Source organism: Rattus rattus, chromosome 7, assembly GCF_011064425.1.
Source record: "Rattus rattus isolate New Zealand chromosome 7, Rrattus_CSIRO_v1, whole genome shotgun sequence".
Lineage (NCBI taxonomy): Eukaryota > Metazoa > Chordata > Mammalia > Rodentia > Muridae > Rattus > Rattus rattus.
The window spans coordinates 58,600,644-58,622,476 of NC_046160.1; the positions used below are offsets into that span (position 1 = coordinate 58,600,644).

The following is a 21,833-nucleotide window of genomic DNA, read 5'->3' on the forward strand; positions in this document are numbered from 1 at the left end:
AAAGCACAATGATCAAGATGTTAAGCCAGGTATTTTTCATGTTGCTTGTACCAAGCCCAAATGTTAGGAAAGCACAGCATGAATGATAATAATTGCTTGATAAATGCAAAAGGTTGGATCCCCTAGAACCACTGCTTTCCAAAGTCACCTTCTACAGGTACAAACCCACAGGGAAATGTGATCATTTGCAGTGACACAGCAGTTCAGAAAGGTGTTACAAACTGTAATATTTCTTGACTAACATTTTAGATCAGGCCCTCTGAGTAGTTAGAGTTTTGAAAGTCCCAGTGAGAGAGAGAGAGAGAGAGAGAGAGAGAGAGAGAGAGAGAGAGAGAGAGAGAGAGGAGAGAGAGAGATTGATTTCAGAATAAAAAGTAGCAGATGGCATGACAGGATGCAGAGGGCCAGCCAGGGGCATCTGAGTAGCAAGTGAGAGCTGGGGAAACAGGCAGAGCAGGGTTGCCCCACCCTGAGTGTCTAAAACTCAGAGAATTAAGTATGAAGTCGAGGATACAGCTCAGTGGCTAGGTGTCTGCCTAACAAACGCAAGGCTCTGATTTGATGCCCAATGCTTAAAAGAAAAGGAAATAAGAGTTTGACCTCAGGGCTACCTCTTATGTTGCTGGAGAAGAGAGAAAAAAAATGGTATTTGTAGCAGTTCCAAACTCCAGTGAAAGAGAGGTTTGTGACTTCCTTTTCTCTTGGGAGAGGTGGCATGTTGGATCTCAGAACACAGCGGTCTCCCTTCATCTCGGTTTTATCTTTCCTTGGTTTCAGTTACCAGTGGTCAACAGCAGTTAAAAGTATTAAATAGAAAATTCCAGAAATAAACTCTGGTTTTCAGTACCTTCTGACAGTACACTGTTAATAATTGTCTATTATTATTCTGTCTATTATTTCTCTGTGTGTTAGTTTCTTAGTTAATTTGTATCATAGGCAGAGCAGCATACACACATAGGGTTTACACATAGTTTCAGGCATGAGCAAGATGCCCTGGAATGTGGCCTGTGGGTGTGGGTGTGGGGGCCACTGTGTTGGAATTTTAGTTCATAAACGTCTAAAGAAGGTTTGCATAGCAACCCTAAAACAAATGATCTATACATGTGCAGTATAACAACCAACAGAAACATAGACTTCTGCAAAAAAAAAAAAAAAAAAAAAAAAAAAGGAAAGGCACTAGTCCCAAGAACTAACTGCCCATCCAGCAACCAAGGACATTGCTGTATCAGCAAAGGAGGAGGCTCCCTCTCCCTTGCATGAATCGATAAGAAGCAAGTCCAGAAAGGAAATGCAGGCTTCCTTTTTTTTAAGATCTGTACAAAAGGCCAAGACGCTTCAGAACTAAATAAATCTCAGCTCGACCTGATAATAACGTACCAAAAGCTGCGTGTGGCGGCATTCAAAACAAACATTAGAACGGAAACAAATAACCGTATCCGCCGGGCTTCAGGAGAGCAGACAACCTGAGGCGAGTTGGCATAGTTTGCTGTGCTTTTGGTGCCAGTGGTCTGCCACCATCTTTTGAAGACACAAGGTGCTAACCACTGTGACCAGCACCCCTTGCGTCTGGATGCTCACCACATCAAGCAGCCATTTCTTCAGTCAGAGGCTTTACCAATTGATGAGCGTCCACTGGCCAGGAATTCTTAGTATAGTAGGCGAGACTCCCAACTCCGAGAACGCTCATCAGGAGTCTGGAACTTTCACTTTATTGTCTTTCACTATGTCATTCAAAAACTTCAAACGTATTCATCAGTTAATGACTAGCTAGGCTGTCTCCAACTTCCGGCTATTACGAAGAGAGAAGAGAAGAGACTGGATGAGCAAGCCTCTGTGTAGGGGGATAGAGAGCCTTTGAGTATCACTTGGGGTAGGTCTACTCCCGGCCTCCCGAGGAACTGCCACACTGATTTCCATAGTAGTTGTACAAGTTTGCACTTCTACTAGCAATGGATGAGGTCCCCCCACCCCTTTCCCGGCATCCTCACTGCTATAAGCTGTCAGTTATTTTATTAATCCTGGCCATTCTGACTTGAGTAAGAAGAAATTTTGAAATAGTTTTTATTCACATTTCCTTTATGGCTAAGGACATTGAACATTTTATTAAGTGTTTCTTAGCCCGACCATTTTCGTTGCATCCTTTGAGGACTCTCTGCTGATTCTGTAGTCAATTTTTAAATGGGGCAATTTGTTTCCTTGATGTTCAGTTTTTTTTTTTTTACTACATTTACACAGTACAATATTAGCCGGCTGTTAAGAGGAATGAAACTAGAAAGTCTGAGGATAAATGGATGGAGCAAGAAGCAATCATCCTGAGTGAGGTAACCCAGACCTAGGAAAGGCAAATGCCTATGTTCTCCTATTTATGGATGTTTTAGGGACATATGCATGTATGTTCTTAGGTTTTAGATATGTTTATATTGACTGAATAACCACAGAAGGTAAGCTAGTACCAGGGTGGAATCAGGGGATCTACCAAGGAAATGGAGATATAATGTTATGAAGAGATGAAAGGCAAACTAGAATAAGATGATTAAATAGGGAGGATTGGAGTACAGTGGAAAGGAAGGCATATGGGGAGGGACAGCTAACACGCTAGGCCTTTGAGAAGCCATATAGAACGCTACCAGCAGAGAGGCTTCCTAATATGTTACATATATATGTAATATATCACACATATATCATATATTGCATACATATCATATATATATACATATATATATATGAATTATATGTTCCTAACCCATAAATAACACAGGCCATTATGAAGGCTAGTAGTTAATCTCCACAACTTGACAGTAGGGCCTTATTGCTGAAGACAACACTTATGTAATTGAACATGGAGAAGTAGAGCTGGCTCCCACCCAGAAACTTCTTTGCTGTTGACTAGCATGCATGGTCCTGGAAGGCACACAGCAGCCGTGGTTATCTGCCCAAGATCAAACCAGGCAACATTCTAGCGTGAGGTGGGTGTTTCATGGCCTCCCACCATTAGCTAAGGAGCTACGGATCACTGATGGTTTCTAGGGGAGAGAGTCAGATTTATAGAATGTGACCCCATACTAGAAGTCATTCTAGTGTACAACTAGAAGCATGTGTACAGCACACATTGGGAGTTGAGGAGTTATTAAATTAAAAAGACAAAAATAAAATGACGCCAGGCTTTCAAAGTACTTCCCCTATGCACTTTCTGGGTCTCCGTGTCCAGAAGGAACTGGCAGAGAAGGACAGAACTGTGTGCTGCTTTTTACAGATGAACTCATATCCTTACAATCCTTAAATCTCACGAGACAGATGCCTCCCTGACCCACAGCTGACCGACGGTGTGTGATAACTATGGAGATCTCTCCTGATGCTCACTTTAGCCACTCAAGTCAACCTCACCTTAAATTCATTCCTTCCTCATCTAATCTGCTCTAGCCAGAGTGAAAAATCAGGTTGGCAAGAGGTGAAATTTAAATTGTTGGAGTTTTTTTCCTTTTCTTTTGCTTAACTGCAGGAGTTCTGTGGTGCTAGGCCAGCTATGCAATCTCCGTGAGCCTTGTTCTTGTTCTTAGAATTAACCTTGGGAATGGCTATGGGTTCTTTGTACACATAGAAATCTAGTATTTGGGGGTGGGGGCGGTAACCCTAAGAAGTTAATTACCTTTTACTTCAGTTGCTTTGTAGGTTCAGGTGCTGTATCTGATAAAATGTCAAAGTATTTTTTTTTTCTTTATTAACTTGAGTATTTCTTATTTACATTTCGATTGTTATTCTCTTTCCCAGTTTCCTGGCCAACATCCCCCAACCCCTCCCTCTCCCCTTCTGTATGGGTGTTCCCCTCCCCATCCTCACCCCATTACCGCCCTCCCCCCAACAATCGTGTTCACTGGGGTTTCAGTCTTAGCAGGGCCAAGGGCTTCCCCTTCAACTGGTGCTCTTACTAGGCTATTCATTGCTACCTATGAGGTTGGAGCCCAGGGTCAGTTCATGTATAGTCTCAAAGTAAATTATTGATTAAATGCACTGTCCTAACATGAAGAACATAAGCATTTTGGTGGTCATTTATTATTTCTCGAATACCTCATCTAACAAAGCCAATAAAAATGACTAATGATTTCCCAATCAGGTAGCCAGACATCAAAGCCCCTCTTTTGCAACATGGTCAGGCCGCAGTCTAAGTATTTGATGCACCTTCTCTTTTTCTGCAAACACTCTCTCAATCACATGTGGCAATACACTTACACATACCCTCACATGTGTGATGAACTCAAACAGCAGCGTAATCCTTACAGATTGAAGCATCTTATGTATATCAAAGAGGACTTGAAGGGGGACAATATTAAATAGCATGAGTATTGTTCTCTGATTGTTAAATACACAAAAATGAATACAATATACTACTTTAAAGGGATTTTAGATGACTTAATTTTAAAACAGTTGCATGTATGAGAGTTCTGTCTACCTATATATGTGTACTATGTGCAAGCAATGCCTGTGGTTGTCAGAAGAGAGCATCAGATCACCCTAGAACTGGATCTGTGAGCCACCAAGTGGGTATGGGAACCTCTGCAAGAGCAGCTAGTGCCCTGACCTCTGAGCACTCTTCAGACCTCAGAATTAGGTTTTGAAATCAATTAATTTTGGTCCAGGGCAAACATGACTAGGAGACAGAGGACTAAAGTTCCGGTCATAGCCTACTACCCTCTAGTACTGCAGGCATTTCCTGTTAGTCATCGACAGTTCCCAGTTTATTCACTTATAAACAATGCATGCAAACCAAGCCTGGTGGTTCATGATTGCACTTGGGGAATAAAACAAATGGATTTTAAGTTTGAGGGCAGCATGAGCTAAATAATGAGACTCAGAGACCAAAAATAAATAAATAAATAAACAAACAAACAAACAAAAACAAAAAAAATAATGTCAAGATCATTATTTCTCATGATATTAATTGGAAAAAAAAATCCAGCCAGAAACAAATGGATCTATTTTAGACAAGAGACCATTAAAGTTATCTTCACAAAGAATATGCAACACCTGGTAGCATTCCTGTTAACATGCTAAAAAAGAGGAAAAAAAATTATAGCTAGAATTCATAGTGAAGAAACATTAAAAAGGGTGAAAGTTAAAAAAAAAATGTCAGAATTTGTACATATTTCACATTGGGATTTTTCCTATCCCCCCTTTTTTGTCTAATGGTATATTACTTGTTTTAAATACACTCATGTGCACATAGGTATGTGTGTTTCATATATTACATGTACGTGAGTGTATGCATACAAAAGTGTGCAGAGACCTTCATAAATCCATCGACTGTAGAAAGAATTCTGATCAGATGTCAGGACTGTGTGGATGATGCTCAGGAGGGCCGCTCTCAGCCTCCAATGTTTCCTTTGTGAAAATAGAAACTTGGATCTTAAGGGAATAGGTATAGACTTGGCATGGCAAATCCATTTCCAAGCTCCCACGGGCTTCACAGAGCAGTGTGGCTTGTTGAGCAGATATGATGAACACTGCATGCAGTCTAACGTGAGAAGTCCACAACCTCAACCACATGGGGTCCACATATGGTAGATTAAAAAATAACTTGTGTTGCGAAGGTGGGTGGAAGTGACAGAAGTTACATCATCATAGAAATTACAACTAAAACACAAAATGTATGCCCCATTTTGATTTCCATAGCCCTCCAGAAGGAAATGGAGACTAGAAACTATTCCCCATTTGGGAGAAGATCTGATATAGTAAGCATCCACTAAATGAGCCTTTATTCTTGATAATACAAAGTCTGCAGGGAAAACACTCAGGCACTTCAAAATTCTGACAAGAGCTTCCCACTGTGGGTCACAATGGAAGCATTTATAAATTGCTCATCTCGGGTGACTCTAAAAGTCTTCAGACAAAAGATACTTCCCTATTTTCTCCTTGGTAACTGGGCCATTGGGTGGAATAAAATCTTCTGCTCAGCAATTTAATGAATGTAAAGGGAACTGAGAGACGGACACCAGCAGCATCTCCTTGTGAGTAACAGCAACTTCTGCAGAGCCAAAGGGAGCCTCAGCTACTCCGATCCATCCTAAACCCCAGTTAGCCCTGAGCACAAGTTTTGCATTATGGAAACCAGAGCGACTCAGCAGGAGTGGGAGAAGGCCCAGCTGCTAAAGCCCACCCCTATTAGAGGCTCACATCTGGTGATCAGAACAGAGCCTAGGAAGCCCAGCAGTGCAGTGCTGAGGTGGACATGGTTGGGAGCACACTTGTGCTTACAGAACAGTAGCCAACTGGCGGGCTGAGCTTCACGGTCCTGGAAAACCTGCCAAGTGCACTGTGCTTCTGGTCATTCGGAGTTTCTTCTGAAAAACTCTGCGTACGGTTTAGCATGACTAATTAAGGCAAAATGTTAATCAACCATAGTGTCTCTCTCTCTCTCTCTCTCTCTCTCTCTCTCTCTCTCTCTCTCTCTCTCACACACACACACACACACACACACACAGTAACAGGAAAGAGTTGAAGAAACATAAACAAGAACCTGAGCTGGCTTTTAAAAGCCGGGCCCCAGGCATCTGTGTCAGCCTCTCCCACTTCTGTTGTTTGGTTAGCGGTGCACTTGTCTGACCTCAGAGAATGTTTTGTTCTATTTTGTTTTAACTTTTCTTTTGATGTAGTGAAGAAAGGTGTAGAAAAATAGCATCTCATGTTTCAGAGACAGGAACCTGATGAACAAAGCTAGTTCTCACTCCCGACATACACAGCAATACATAAATACCCAGAAGGGTCTATCGTTAAGTTTTCAACCCAAATCCCTGAAGCAGAACAGCAACGCATAGGATGCCAGGTAATGACGGACCTTGAGGAGGGAGGTGGGAAATAATTGTGGAGTAAAGAGATTAAAGAGAAGCTGACTTAGGAAGCAAGGATCAGAGTGACTGAGATTGTTGTTGGGTAAACCACAGAAGGGAACGACAGTGACGCTGGAGCAGGGAGGCTCCAAATCTGATCTGCTGTATGACAGTACGTCACGTGATACAAGTTCCGATGTCTGTCACAGGTATAAACTTTAAAACCCCACAGACGAATTAGCATTACCTAACATAAACCTGACACTGTTCAGGTTGAATGGCATCTGTTTGAGGCACTACATAGACACTTCCAGAGCCCAGTTACCTTTCAAACTATCCTCGAGTACAGATAACAAACACTCCCATTTTAAAGATCAGAAAACTGAGCCTCAGCACTTCAACGAAGTCAGGAATGTTTTAACAGACACCAACTGAATGCCTAAGTTGGTGCTCCACAGTATCGGGAGAGGTAGAAATGCAAGTATATGAGAGACTTGAACAATTCACGCCTCTGCCCACAATGTACTGATGAATCCCAGATGATGATGTCTCAACACCACAGCAAAGCACACTATCCTCTTACAGCACAAACTGAGAACCCCCCTCCCCCAAAATAAAGAACCATGTGCATGTTTGACAACAGTCCCTCCTTGGTCAGCTGCTGTTCGGATACCTACAGCTCCTTGCCTTGGTAGCCACAGTGCAGGGGGAACTCTGCTTAGGGCACCCTAGCCACTTGTTCTACCTTTGCAATTAGTGAAAACTAATCAAAACCAACACGAGTGAGTGAGGGAGTCAGCTGTGAAACTGCTCCTGGAAACAGAAGGCTGGGTGGTGGGAGAGTGCACAGATGGCGTTTCCTTTTTAAATGAAATGTTTTGGCATGGGCCTCTGTCAAGAGCTTTCCCTTATTTCCATCTGGTTTGGGTCCTGGAACACACGCAGGAGAGAATGGAAAAAGAAAACTCTGCTGGCGTGCTAAACCACTAGAAAAGCTAACGTGTCTGCCAGTACTTCCTCTGGGTCCCCAGAGACCAGAACATTCAGCTCAAGGAATGTCTTCATGTTGTGTTGAGGGAATGGGAGAGCCCTGTTCTTCAGACCTAGCCCTTTGTTGGAGAAAAATATTTGAAAGTGTGTGTACTTTGGAGCAGAGAGTCTTTCCTGTGTGTGGTCTCACTGCTGTGTTCTCTAGCTGTTCAACTGCATGCAATGCGCTTATCCACTTAGCCCTGGCTGGGCATCTGGAGAGCAGAAATAACAGAAGCTGGGGTGTCAATGAACTGAGACGGAACATATTCACTTCTTGGTTGTCACTTGCTGGGCTCTTCTGCTCGAAGGGGCTTTAGATAAGATAATGATATCACTATTAATTTTCATAAGAAATTATCTAGAGTCATAAGAACATCTAAGATCACTTCTACTATACAAATGAACAAACCAAGTTTGTATATAACCAGGTTACACTGAATTTCTCTGGGAAGTTGGCTTCTGAAACTCAAATATATCTACTAATAGCGCCTTTAAATGTGTATGGGATTAACAGCCTGGCTTACAAATCTTACCATCCAGCCAGAACCGAAAGCATAACCTGTAGGAAACAAGGCAAGGCCAAGAAATGCTCATTGGCTGCTTGAGATAGTGAAGAAGGATGTTTGGTTTTAGAATTCTCACATAACTCTTCTATGTACCAGAAGAAAGCTGAACACAGTCACTAAGGGAATACAAACTATGATCAAACTACCCAGGTTCAAAACCAGGTACTGCTACTCATGGCAATGATCTTAAGCAAGCTAATTCAAGTCTGTCTTCAGTTCCTCACCTAAAAAAAAAATGAGAAAGAGCTATGTCATAGCATTATTGAGAGGGTAGAATGGGTGAAAAGGGGAAAGGAATGGAACCAACGGTTACGACTTTTTGACCAATCATTTCATTATCACAAAGAGAAAAAGTATCAATAAACGTTAGAGAGAAAACTGCAGTCTTATAAAACTAAAAAGACTACAAGAAACATAAGAGAAATAAAATACAAGGGTAACTTTGTCTTGTATTTCATTGATCTCCAAAGTTACTTAACTTTATGGCTGAATTTATATACCAAATCTTCATAATAGAGACGTACCCTGACAAGTCTACACCTGTATAAAAGTCTATTAATCAACACCTTCGACATGAATAGGAAGAAACGGCACATGAAAAAGGAACACTTCTCTCTCACCTGTAAACAGAGAAGAATCCGCCCTTTCAAATACTACCTGAGCTAAGTCAGAGGCCTGTGGATAGGTTAGCACCAGCCTAGACTTTATTGTTTAATGGAAGCACATAAAACTATAAAACTTTACCAGGAAACTTGGGGGAAAACATCTGCATTTTGCAAGTATTAAATGGACTCACAACTAAGGTTGAAACATTTTACTATTTGAGGGGCTTAGACTGTGGACTGTCCACTGGAATATGGGACATAATGACTTATTTGGGGTATTGAATTTTATTTTAAAGAGTACCTTTTAGTTCCCTTCTTTTTTGGTTTCGGGTTAAAGTTAGTGCTAGTGCATCCTAGAAGAGGCCAGTGTTAGTGTTCCTTGAAAGGTTCTGGGGTTACCCCACGGAACACTAGGGTTAACAGGTGCTGAGATTCCGGGCAAGCACACCAGCTTCCATTCTCCTAATCCACAGCCTTCACTGAAACACATCTGCATAAATTACTTCATCAGAGTGTATTCAGAACTTTTTTTAACACGGCAATTTCGTTCTTTCTACAAATCTGTAATAATTTGAGAAGAACGAAGGTTTTCTGTTTTAACAAGATATGTAAAAGAATATGCTAATCACAAAAATTGGTTTCCATGCGTTTCTTCTGCGGGGGCATAGCAGCAGCCAGGGAGAGAGGATATCCATTTATGAATATCAAAGCTAATATCAAATATTATACATAGAAAATTAAAATAGAATTAGGTGAACAGGTTGTAAGGATGAAGTTACAGGATTTCAGCAGAAAACGGAACTGTAAGAACAAAGCGATTTTAATTTAGCATGTTTCAGTTTTAACTAATAGACTGAAACTATTGTGGGGAGATAAGCTGGATCTTCATCTTTTGAATGTATCATTAGTTCCAACCAAGTCTATACCTGAATCAGACAAATAACAAGCCATAAATCCAAACAGCCACCTCCAATAAGCACTCAATATACAACTTCACCTAGCAACGTGGGCGGTGCTATGAGGAACTTGGAACACATCACCTCTAGCTTTGAACAACCTAATGATGGTTTTCACATATCTGTCCATGTGACTGTATGTATTGGTAGTTCATTTCTTTTCACTATTGGGTAAATTCTACTACACAAATATAAAATACTTTGTTTATTCACTCAACGTAGGTGGAGATTTTAATTATCTGGTGTTTTGTTTGTTTGTTTGGTTGGTTGGTTGGTTAGGAATAAAATTTACGACCTCTCATGTGTGAGGTATTTACTAAGTGTGAGGTCTTTACTAAGTACATGGCTGTATAGAGGTGCCGTGATTGGCTCATTTTGTAAGACTTTCATATGAACACTTCTTGTTTTCCTTTGAACATTGCTTGTATTCCTTTGTTCTTTAAGGCAAGTTTTCTCTGTGTAGTTCTGGCTGATCTGGAGGTCATTCTATAAACTAGGCTTGCCTTGAACTCAAGAGACCGATCTGTCTTTGCTCCTCAAGAGCAGGAATTCAGGGTGTATGCCACCATGCCCAGCATATATTCACACATTTAACAATGCCAAAAAAAAAAGTTATCTAGGTGTCCAGTGAGAAACTGTCAAATTCAATCTCCTTGTGAATAAATTGGAATGACTACCTTTTTCCTTCCAAAATAATAGGTAAAAAAACCCAAGATAGACTCTCTCATTTCCTCCTCTTTGGTACATATTGAAAATACTTCCTTATAATATATTACCTCTCTGAAAATAGTAAGCTTTATAGTCACAGACCTCTGGTTCTCACATTATAAATTATGTATGACACTGAGGAAAAAAATCCCATAAACACTAGTTAAGATTCTATATAAATATACCAATGCCTAGAGATGCATATTTTGCAAGCTTCTTTTTTTTCCCTTCATTTTAATGCTTCGCATGCTTAAAGGATGGTCAGAGAATACTGCAAACTTTGCCCTAATGTATATGAAATTTGCCTGTTATAAATGAGTAGCTGGTTTTCATCTACCAAGCTCCCAGGAAGCATAGGCGATTTACACTGAGAGCAGGAAGAGGTCTGTCATCTCTTACACTTGAGAACCTCCCACTGTGGTCACTACAAAGAAGTAGTCTAGAGGAAAAGGGAAAAAATGGAGACTGTTTGCATTGCTAATAAGACTACTATTCCTCTCCCTGAACGCCACCCACCCACAACCCACTTCAAAACATGGAAGCCCTTTCTTCCAGACCTGCATATTTATATTTTTCTTTTTGCCTTCTTCATAGTTTTTAATTATGTGCATTTTTTAAGAGCAATTATTAGCCACAGTAAGCCAGCTAACTTGCATATTTGTTTTGTTTTAAGTGTATCCTCAGCACCTAGAACACTTGGCACATAAAAGATAAAAAGATATTGATTAACTTGTTAGTTAAAACGTTAGATTATCAGGACTGATATGTCTCCAAGCTGTACATAATAAAAAAAAAAAATAGAGGTAGCTGTTACTTTGTTTTTATAAGAAAAAAAGCATAAAGCAACAAATGTGATTGTGTCAAGGCTACCTGGTCCTTTTCCGCCCTGCTTTTCTTTCTACTGTCCACCATCCTGTGGGATCTACTTTATGTACCCTGTCACAATTAAAAAAAAAAAAAGATGAGCATGAAGATTTCCAGAACAACAGACTTTCCTCCATTAGAATATGGGGGGGGGCACTCTTGTCACTTCTGACCCAAAGGCCTTGGTAATTAACAGGAATGCAGCAGCTCAAAAACCCAGGTCTCTAACTCCATGAGAGGTTATGCAGCTTCCTTTAGATGAAACTGTTAGAATCCCCACTACCACTCTCAGATACTTTTATGATTAGAAATAGGCAGATAATAAGATATGTCAAAAGGCCAGCGAAAATTGTTGTCCTTTATTTATAGGTAGATACCAGGCAAAATTCAACTGCCTCCTGGACCATGCACTTCTCATTCAGTTATGTTTCTGTAAGAAATCTCAGAGCAGTGAAGAGAATCAAGCTTTAAAAAGGTTAGCATTATCATAGGTCTGTGCTCAGGAAAACACAAAACAAGATTATTGGTATATACTTTGTACATTACTGACAAAACAAAACACAAACCTCTAGGTTCCAAATGAAAATATTTTTAAGACATTGATCTTTTCAACAAAATCCTGGGCTAGCATTGAGAAAGACTTCTTCTTGGTTTGAGAGCTTGGGTATGTGATTGAGAGCACTGTCTACTCTCCTGCAAGGCCTGCATTCACCAACACCAGCCACTTGCTGGCTCAGAGAGGTTGGTAACACAAGTTCCAGAAGATCTTCCCCCTCATCACCATCATCATTACATATGCATGTCATATAGACAAACATGTACGGAAAAACTCCCACACCACATAAAATAAAAAGAGAGAAGCAAGCAAACGCAGTCACTGGTTTTTAATTTAGCCCTTTTCAGTCAGTGCTTCACTAAAGAAACACGGGCACCTTCTAACCGTACACAAATTTGGCCAACCTAATCCAAATTTAATAAGAGTAATTTTCCAGGTTGATTCCCTCACCATCTAAGTAAACAGAAGTTCTCTTCTGACAATTATTAAGGCATGCTTAGCAAAGTGCTACACTCTCATTTCAGACTAACCTAAGAGTCTTATAAATTCAGATCTATCCGATGAAGTCACTGATAGCTTGAAATGCATTCTGACTAATCCCAAATTTTCTTGGAAAGCTAAAAATAGGTTTAAAAAATTGAAGTTTTATTCCCAAACCACAACTCAAATGATTTTGTAAAAAAATTGTGGTAAGCTTAGTTTACCCATCCCTATTATGAGAAATATCACACGAGAAATATTACAAATGCCCTTAAGTGCTTAGCTTAGCATCACCCAGAAGCTCATGGGAACCATATCTGGATTTTTATCTCAAAAAAAAAAAAAGAAAAGAAAAAAGAAACCCAACTTGGTTTGTATCCACAGTAAATCCCACAGATCTCCTCTAATCACAAACAGAAAGAAAAACATAATAATCCAACAAAATTCCAAACTTCAAAAAACAGATGGTTATTCTTCACAAGGCAGTGGCTGTCAGGCAAAGCAATGATTTGTGAACGGAACCTTCTTTCTCCTATTCCAGAAAGTACCAGTATCTGTCTCAAGAAAAACTATCGCTAGTTGTTGGCAACAGTCTACCAAAAAATAAATAAATAAATAAATAAATAAAAGTAAAATTTTTAAAAAGTGAAGCTCAGTCTGCTAGTAGGGACAATTATCCAAATACCAAGAAGAGTTCTAAAACAAAACTCCCCGGGGCCGGCACTCCCTCTGAAGGAAAGAACAAATAAGGAAATGCCTGCCAGACTCTGCAGAGACTCTTCCGGGATCGGAAAACTGAACTTGAGCATCTTCCCAGTACAGACAGCTCATCAACAGGGGAGAAGGCACAAGTAAAGGAGAATGAGGGGAGGAGAACAAAGACGACAGGGAAGAGTGGACAGGGAAATGGTACCAAATGAGTGATCCTCCAGATGCCTCAGAATTAACCATCTTAAAACAAATCCCATTACCTGACAGGCAGATATAAGTTAAATATTCGCCTTGACCCCCAGTTGCCAAGAAAGGAATCTTTTTCTTTGTCCTTCTCTTGACTTGGACAGCTCCCAGCATTCTTTCATCAAGAGGTGCAAAAATTTCCTTGCTGATGGCAGACTTGGCACTCATCGTAGAGCCACCCAGGAGGGCACGCAGGGAGTTTTCTGAAGAAAAAGAAAAGGAAAGTTGGAACTGAGGATATTGTAGGGCTTGTGGGAAATGAGCCGCGAGTGTTTACAGGTTTACAGTGCTGTTCAGTTTGCAGGTTAACCTCTAAGTTGCAGAATCATCAAGAGCAAGCTCTTCTTCGCGTTGTACTATCTATAGAGATACAGAGATAAAGGGAGAATGCTTTTCCTACCTGAAATCTCCAACACAAGGTGACGTGAGCAGCAAGCAAAGGGCTGTAGCGGGGTTTGCTAATGTCTACCTCAGCTGTGCCTTCCCCTAACTGGCAACAGTATCATCCTCTTCCTTCTTCACCACTTAGAGTTGAGAAGTCTTTCCACTGTCTAAAAACCCTTAAATCAAGTTCTTTATGCCTCTTCCAAACCTCCTTAAACTTCAGTGTAAATACACTTTCCTAACTGCGTTCGCAGTGGAAATAATTATGTCATCTTCCACATAATAGCCATTTAAGAAAAGGGAGACCATTAATTTTAACACTGCTCAGCTCCATTCAACAGCTAAGCAGCTCTTGTTTATTGGTCTCCTGCAGTGCACTGTTGTCCAGTGTTCTGCACAGACTTCACCATCTGGACGCTTGCCAAGTCTTCCACATTTTCCTTCATCTCCATGAATTTTACATCCATGTCTGACCAGTGCCAGCTTTTTGGAAGTGCTACCCAGCAGTTCTGACTTGATGCCACTGTGGTTAACTGGGAGCAGTTGACCAGCAATGAAAGACATAGAGCAGTCTGCCCCACCCCCCACACTCCCTCCAATACACAAACTGATGAGTCACAGCTCTGACACTGTATTTGGTTTCCCAAAGTTATATTTCCCAGATGATCTTAGTTCTGCTTCTGTTTTTCATGTTCAAGATTAATCTAAACATAAGTCCAGCTCAAGAGTATTAGGTAAATCTACTATATCCCACCATCGTAGTCACAAACAACCTGTGATTCATTACTAACCAATATTTGTTCAGGCAACTTAAAAATTCATAATTAGGCTTCAGGGAGAAAGCTCCCAGTTTGACTGCCAGAAGAAGAAAAAAGAGGCTAGCTGTGCTGGCATGCTCTTGGAAGCCCGGTGCTGTGAAGATGAGGTAAGGGGTTCCCTCAAGTTCCTTGGCCTGCCAGCCTACTCTACTGGTCTACTCTGTGAGCTCTGGGCCAAGGGAGCTGAAAGGAAGAGTACAGAGCCTGAGGAAAGGCATCTGACATTGACCTCTGGCCTCCACACCCTCACACGCATATGCACATGCATGGATACCTGTACACATATGAATATCACATGTACCAACGAGAACTGAAGATGCAGGGAATGCCATTGTCCTCTCACGGGTTGTTTAGAGTGCTGTGAGGTCCTGCATACAGACTGACAGCACTGTACATGCCTTGTCAGTAGCTCAAAGGCTTGGTCACACTACCCTGAAAGTGACCAGTTGATAGAGAAGTCCCCACTATGTGCTACCTTGTGTTTGGTATTAGAAATTCCACAACAAATTAAGATACAGTCTCTGTCCTATAAGGGTTGATGGCAGACCACATCATGAGTTTCACTGGTAGGCCAGTGAGGTGATTCAGTGAGTGAAATCAATTCTGATTGTTAAACAGGTTAATATGTTCAGATCATGCATTCCAATGCCTCGATATATTTTATTAATCTTAAAGGTGGCACATTCTTATTAATGCCTATTTGATATGAATAATGAAATATCTTTTGAACTGTAAAAATCGAATGAATGTAACCATGCATAGCAGAAGATATCTGGAAGAATAATATTCACTTGACTTAGCAAAGTCTCTTTTTTTTTCATGTGCAGACACACACGAATACACAGTCTCTTCTATTAAAGTACACATGCAAGAATGAAGAGTCTTGGGCCTTTCTCTTTTGAAAATCACCACCGGAAGAGTATCGTATTCATTCTAGGCTCAAGTGTTATGGTTTTTTTTTTTTTTGTGTTTCTTTTTCCTTTCCAGAGCTATCTAATGTACTTGGAGATGTATGTTTTCAGTGTCATATTGGGAATGTTAATGTACAGTGGATTACAGGAGAAAATCAGAGCATAAACAGGGTACTGCTTTGCTGTCTTAAATCCAGTTGCACATCTGAATTCACTAAATCAGAATCTTATAAACAGTATTCTAAACAGCTCTCCAACTCATTCTCAGGTTGCCATGCAATCATCTGGCCACCAAGTTTAAAAGTCATTACCTTATGCAAAACTAAAACCCCCAACCAGAAAGTTAGCAATTGCTAGAGAAGGGATCATTTCGGAAGAAGGAACATATGCACATGGATAAAAAATGGGTCGGATGAACACGTTACATCAGTTAGCATATTCTTCCATGTAACTCAACAAATACTTTCAACCAGAATTTCTCTCTGGTAGGAACTGAAAGAAACCAGTTAGGACATGAAAACATTCCAAGTTTTAAAGTACAGCGACTACAAGCTCAATGAGGTACTACTGGTATGAATAAGCCTAGAAGAATCTTGGCTTGGGGTGGGGATTAGGGGCGCAGCACTAACACCGAATATCAAGAATCTAAACTTGAGGTCTCACAAGATTTACAAATGTAAAAACTGAATTAATAAGATACATAAAGTATTTGAACAGTTCTCTTAAAGGAACCACACACTTCTATAAGAAGAAAAAAAAAGTTACAGAAAGAAAAAAAAGATTAAAAAGAAGAAAAAAGCTTTCTCTAGCCTGTCAGGAAAGTATTTGATAAGACAGAGAGGGAGGTTCCAACTGGACTTTATACCTGTCACCGCTGGGTCTACATCAGAGATCCAGGGGCTCAAGGCCCAAGGCCTGAGACTTGTTCACCTGCGCATATCTTCAGCTTCTTCTGCTCTACAAAGGGGGGTTGGAGTCATTCTTTTTAGTGGGTATGGTGTCCCCTGTACTTAATGACTCACTTGTTAAGCAAACTAGCGAAACTTTTCCATGAGCAGAAGCCCATAGCAGGCGTTCTGCACAGCACTAGTAAGGAGTCCCTAAGCAGCTACAGCCCTTCATGAATTTACAAAGCACTTACACATTCAATCCCAAATGTAGGTCAGGACAGCTGCTGAATGTATCCTCTCCTGGCTACAAGTAAGAATCATTAGATATGTCTTTTTATAATGGTACATTTTTCCATTTTTATCCAACTCCTTTTGGGCTACAGATTATGGGATAGTGTTAAAATTGTTTCTCATAGGCATAGTATTTAAGTGGAAAACCTTTCAACCAGAAGCTTGACTATTAGAGAAAGGTATATAATATAATACAGACACATGCTTATCTGAGGTTCATCTCAAAAGCAACAACACATTATGGATGCTATAACAATCATAAATTTTCATTGCTTATATAGAGAAGAGCTGGATCCCATCTACCCAGTGGATTATTACATAATTTTTTAAATCAGGGCCATGCATATAGGATAGGAACTCAGATTCTTGGAACTGCCATAAGTAAGGGTGGCAGCCCCCTTATAATTCCAACCTCAGAAGGCTGAGACAGGGGGATTCCCAGAGCAACCTGGCTTATGAGAATAACCTGATCAGTGAGCTGAGAGCTCCTCCTCTTTAAATAAGGTGCAAGATAATTCCCTATGTGCAAACCCATCCATGTTCACATGTACCCATACATGCTACACATGCTACACATACACACCACATATGCATGAGAATGGGAAGAAAATGAAAAAGACTCCTAGATATTGATTTGGAAAAAAGGAGCAAGAAATAATGCAGAGTGAAGTTAAGGAGGCCAGAGAACAGAGAACAGAAATGCGCTTCTTGATGGATAACTGCACTTGTATTCTTTTTGTTGCTTTTGCTCTAGTTTGGTTCTTGCTCTTGCTCATGCTTTTTCTCCCTCTCTTGCTCTGTTCTGTTCTGAACAGGGTCTCTGTGAAGCCTTGGCTTTCCCAGATCTTACTCTGTGTAGACCAGGCTAAATCTGAACTCATGGAGAACCACCTGCCTCTGCCTACTAAAAGCTAGGAGTAAAGGTGTCTGTCATCATGCCTGGCATACTTACAAACTTACACAAGAAAAATGTCTAGAACCAAGTTTGCCCTTAAGTCCATATCATTATTTGAACTCAAAATTAAGAAAATAAGGTAGGAAATCTTCCTCCTCTCCTCATTGTCACCAAGCTAAAATGTTGTAATGTCAGCCCTACCCTCCTTCTAACCTGAAAACCATAAAAATCCACTTCACTGAGATCCGATGATTACACTTGCTCTAATTCCAGTCAACAACAAACCAGAGAGGACAGTGAATGCTATCGGTCATTGTGGGGCTGAAAGACTGTCATTAGAGGAGGGAGGACACATTCCTCTGTGGAGCAGCAGCCCCTGCCTAGCCACTGCCTAGAGAGAAGAGTAACAGTCACATGTCAGCTTACGTTTACACCTTTGGACAGGGTAAACACAAGACCACTGACCTTAGACTGCTAATTTGTGAGTCCTGGCTTTCTTTTCCCTACGTAAATAATCTCCTCTGTAGGAGACATCATGTACACGGGATTCTCTGTGCCTGTGATCCAGTCTACTTCAGTTACAGACATACATTATTTTCATCTCCTCTTTCCTTGTTTCCTTGTTGACCAAGTCCATCCTTTATATTGGTTTGATATTCAAAAACAAATCCTGTTCTGCCACAGAGCTGGTTTATGAGTTTATTTACATTGCCCTTGTATTTGTAATTTACCACATCTTGACATTAACAAACAGAATGACAAACCAGTATGTAAAATATAATAATAATAATACTGATACCAATACTACTAATAATATAACAACAACAACAACACCTTTGGTTTGAGACCATCACCCACAGGAGGAAGCACGGGCAGTGGCCAAGCCAATTCCTCTCATGTTCAAACGCAGAGCAAACGACACAGGGTGGATGCTACACACAGGCAAACATCGAAATTATTTGCTACGTTCAGCATCCTTGATGAATTACTGTTTTTAACTCACATAAAAAAATATGAAAAGGACAAAGTGGTGAGGTATACATTAAACATACACACACACACACACACACACACACACACACACAAGGGGAAGGATTTTTCAGCAAGCATAAGATTATCCTTTACAACAGATAGTGATTTGAATTTTAGGAAATTTTTTAAGTTTTCTCAACTAAGCAAACAATTTCAAAACAGCTAGATTATAACACTAAAAAGCAAACCTGCAGAGTGAACTTTCAGTTTTTAAGTATTTGAGATCTCTAAATACTTAAAATATAGATGAAACCAGTATGTTTTCAACTACTCTCCAATTACTATTAAGCTTCTTCAAAATAATCTCTAATTCCCACTATCAGGTTGAAATCAGTACTCCTGTATGAATATCTGACTTGGGGGAAATTCCCAAATTATCCTTTGGGTGAGACTTACGATGCCTTATGCAGTTGCTATATCATCCAGAAACCCTGTGCTAGTGAAAGCTTCCATGGCAGAGGGCAGCACATAAACAATGATACTTCACGGGCCCATCTCATGGACACTTAACAGAGTGGTTTAAAAAGCAAGGTTCTATAGCTTTCAATACCTCCATTTCCTAAGTGAAACATAAAGTTAGGTTCATTAATACTTCTGATCTCATCCTCTGGCCAAGTACTTAATTCCAGACACAACTGGAATTAATTCCAGAGGTCAGCTTCATGATTTTGCCCCCGTGCAGTTCAATGAGAATGCCAATAGAAATGTTTCAGCTCCCACAAGCACCTTTCCATGTCACTGCTTCAAATTCCACCATTAGAAGCACAAATGGGAATTTTGTATTCAAAAAGCCTTATAGATACATTTATATATGGGGACAGGAACCTGTTCTACAGATGAGGAAAGTAGGTGATTAAAGAAACTATTGTAGATCCCAGAGCTTCTCAATAGCAAACAGGGATTTGAACCTAGAAAATATAATCCCAGAAGAACGGCTGCTCCTCTGGACCATCTTATATTAAAGGAAGGAAAGGGAAGGCAGAGGCAGGAACATATTCTAAGTAAATAAAAACAAGATTCATTATTTTGTAATTTTTCCTCTGGTCAGTTTGTTTTCTGATGAAGAAGATGTTTTTCCCTTGCCCAGCAACTAGAAAAGTGATAAATTGTGCTATGGCCATCCCTTGATGCTGTGAACTTGTCCTGAAAGGCTTTGTAGCTTTGTTGGCAAAGGCCATCACATGGTGTCATTAACATAACCTATATTCTTTCCACGAGTTAAACTGAGGACTTGGTAACATCGGGTAAACTGCAATAGATGCCCATCTCCAGAAAGAGGACTCAGAGCAGTCCAAGAATGGAAATGGGTGAGAATTCTGAACACTTGTGAAAAAAAATTCCAGGAAAACAAGACGAGTCTTGTGACCTGTTTCTTCCAAGCACAGACTATTCCTTAGAATGTGTTTTTGTGCTCCTCCCAGGTATAGTGGACGGAAGTGAGTTTACTTCAGTTGTTATTCACGTGCCTCTATGGAAAAACTTTATTTTGCCATGTGTGGCTTGTCCTTGTGCTTATAAACTTTACTCCGGTGACTCTTCTTAACCCTCCAAGCATAAATTGTCTGATGCTCCGAATAAAGCTGGCTACTGCATGAGACTGGAGTCCCTTTCATTATTAAGCTCTGCTCTCCAAGGTTCATGCTACCAACTAGCTCGGCAACAGAGGGAAATGCCCAGGGAGCTTCATAGCAAAGCAATCTGCCACCCTTCTTTGGACTCCAACCAGCCTGAGAAGATCTTGAATGGTGGCTCTGAGGCAGTTTTATAAAACCTGTAGGTTATTTTTCCACACCAGAAAAGGTTTAACTCTGAACGACACTCATTTCTGCTGGTTCTCAAGGGGAACTCCACTTTCCACTCCTTTGTTGTACTGTCCAACTGGCATTTCAAAGGCACAACTTTGACCCTCTTAGTTGTCATCCCTCACACAGTCTATACCTTCTGTTTTCTTCTGTGGTGCTTCAAGCAACCGCAGCTTGCCAGTAGCAATGCCCCAGGCTTCAAAAGCTACTCCACAGGGGCATTCCATACATTTTGCTTTACTGAGAAGGCTCTCAGAAAGACTTTCACCAAAGACTCAACAACCACTACCTGACAGATTTTTTTTCTTGGTTCCTACCAGCAACAATTAGACTCTCGGACACACTTTGAGCATCAGGACGCTTCACATTTTACTAGCAGAATCATCTTGTTGACTGTCTATCTCATTCAGTTCTAACTCAGGAGCTTAGTTCCAAAATCACGCATCCAAAGATGCAAGTCAAACTTGCTTCTCTGTCTCTGCTTCACTTCAATGTTCTTCCCAAAAAACCCTGAAAGAAACATGATATGACGGTACAAAACATTACAGCAGTCCCATGATTGTAGATGAAGAGAACAGGTGCATGGTGGAAGAGTAGAGAACAGACAAAAAGAAAGCATGATCCCTCACAGTAGGGATGCTTCTCAGACTCATTCTTTCTCTTGAGCATTGGCACAAAACTTAGTCCTAGCCTCCATCACCTCAATCTCATAGATTCCTAAGACTTGATTTTAAGCCAACACCTCTCTTCCTCTTGAATTTTCACAGTTTATGTTTTCTTTTTTTCCATTGGTTGTTGAGGCCAAAAGTGGAACAGATCCAACTGGAACAGGCTAGGGAGTCCAAGAAGCACAGAATACCTTTGGCCTAGGCCCAACCCATAGATCTCCATGCTGACTGCAGTTAGCAGAAGTCCTTCTACAACCTTGGAGCTCTGAGCTACTGTCAGGTGAATATATCCATTGCAATTCACATGTACATTATCATTCTGGGAATTGACACTTTGGCATTGGTAGTCTCCACACTCAGAGCAACATCAGCTGTTGTATGGGCTTCTTGGTACCTATTCCTGGCAAGCAATAAAACAGGAAATAGGAATCAGTCAAGCCCAGTGCTTGTCTTTGAAATGGTACCCTTCAGCCACAATACAAAACAGCACCAGGTGCCTGCAATCTGTAATCAGTGCTCTATTAAAATGCTTTCAGAAAAGGCAGGATTACCCTGATTTCTGCAAGCAGCTGCATGAGGTCCTGCTGGGTAACTGCA

At 40.6% G+C, this 21,833-nt stretch overlaps 1 protein-coding gene across 2 annotated transcripts in view; it reads right to left on the bottom strand.

The window, feature by feature from the left end:
* The window catches only part of Stxbp6 (syntaxin binding protein 6), a 210,853-nt gene that overhangs the window by 138,495 nt on the left and 50,525 nt on the right, over nucleotides 1-21,833 (bottom strand). For both annotated transcript variants that reach the window (XM_032907697.1, XM_032907696.1), the window contains exon 2: nucleotides 13,560-13,748. In XM_032907697.1, coding sequence (XP_032763588.1) covers nucleotides 13,560-13,713 — 154 coding nt within the window. In that variant the 5' untranslated portion in view covers nucleotides 13,714-13,748. The remainder of the gene's footprint in view (nucleotides 1-13,559; nucleotides 13,749-21,833) is intronic.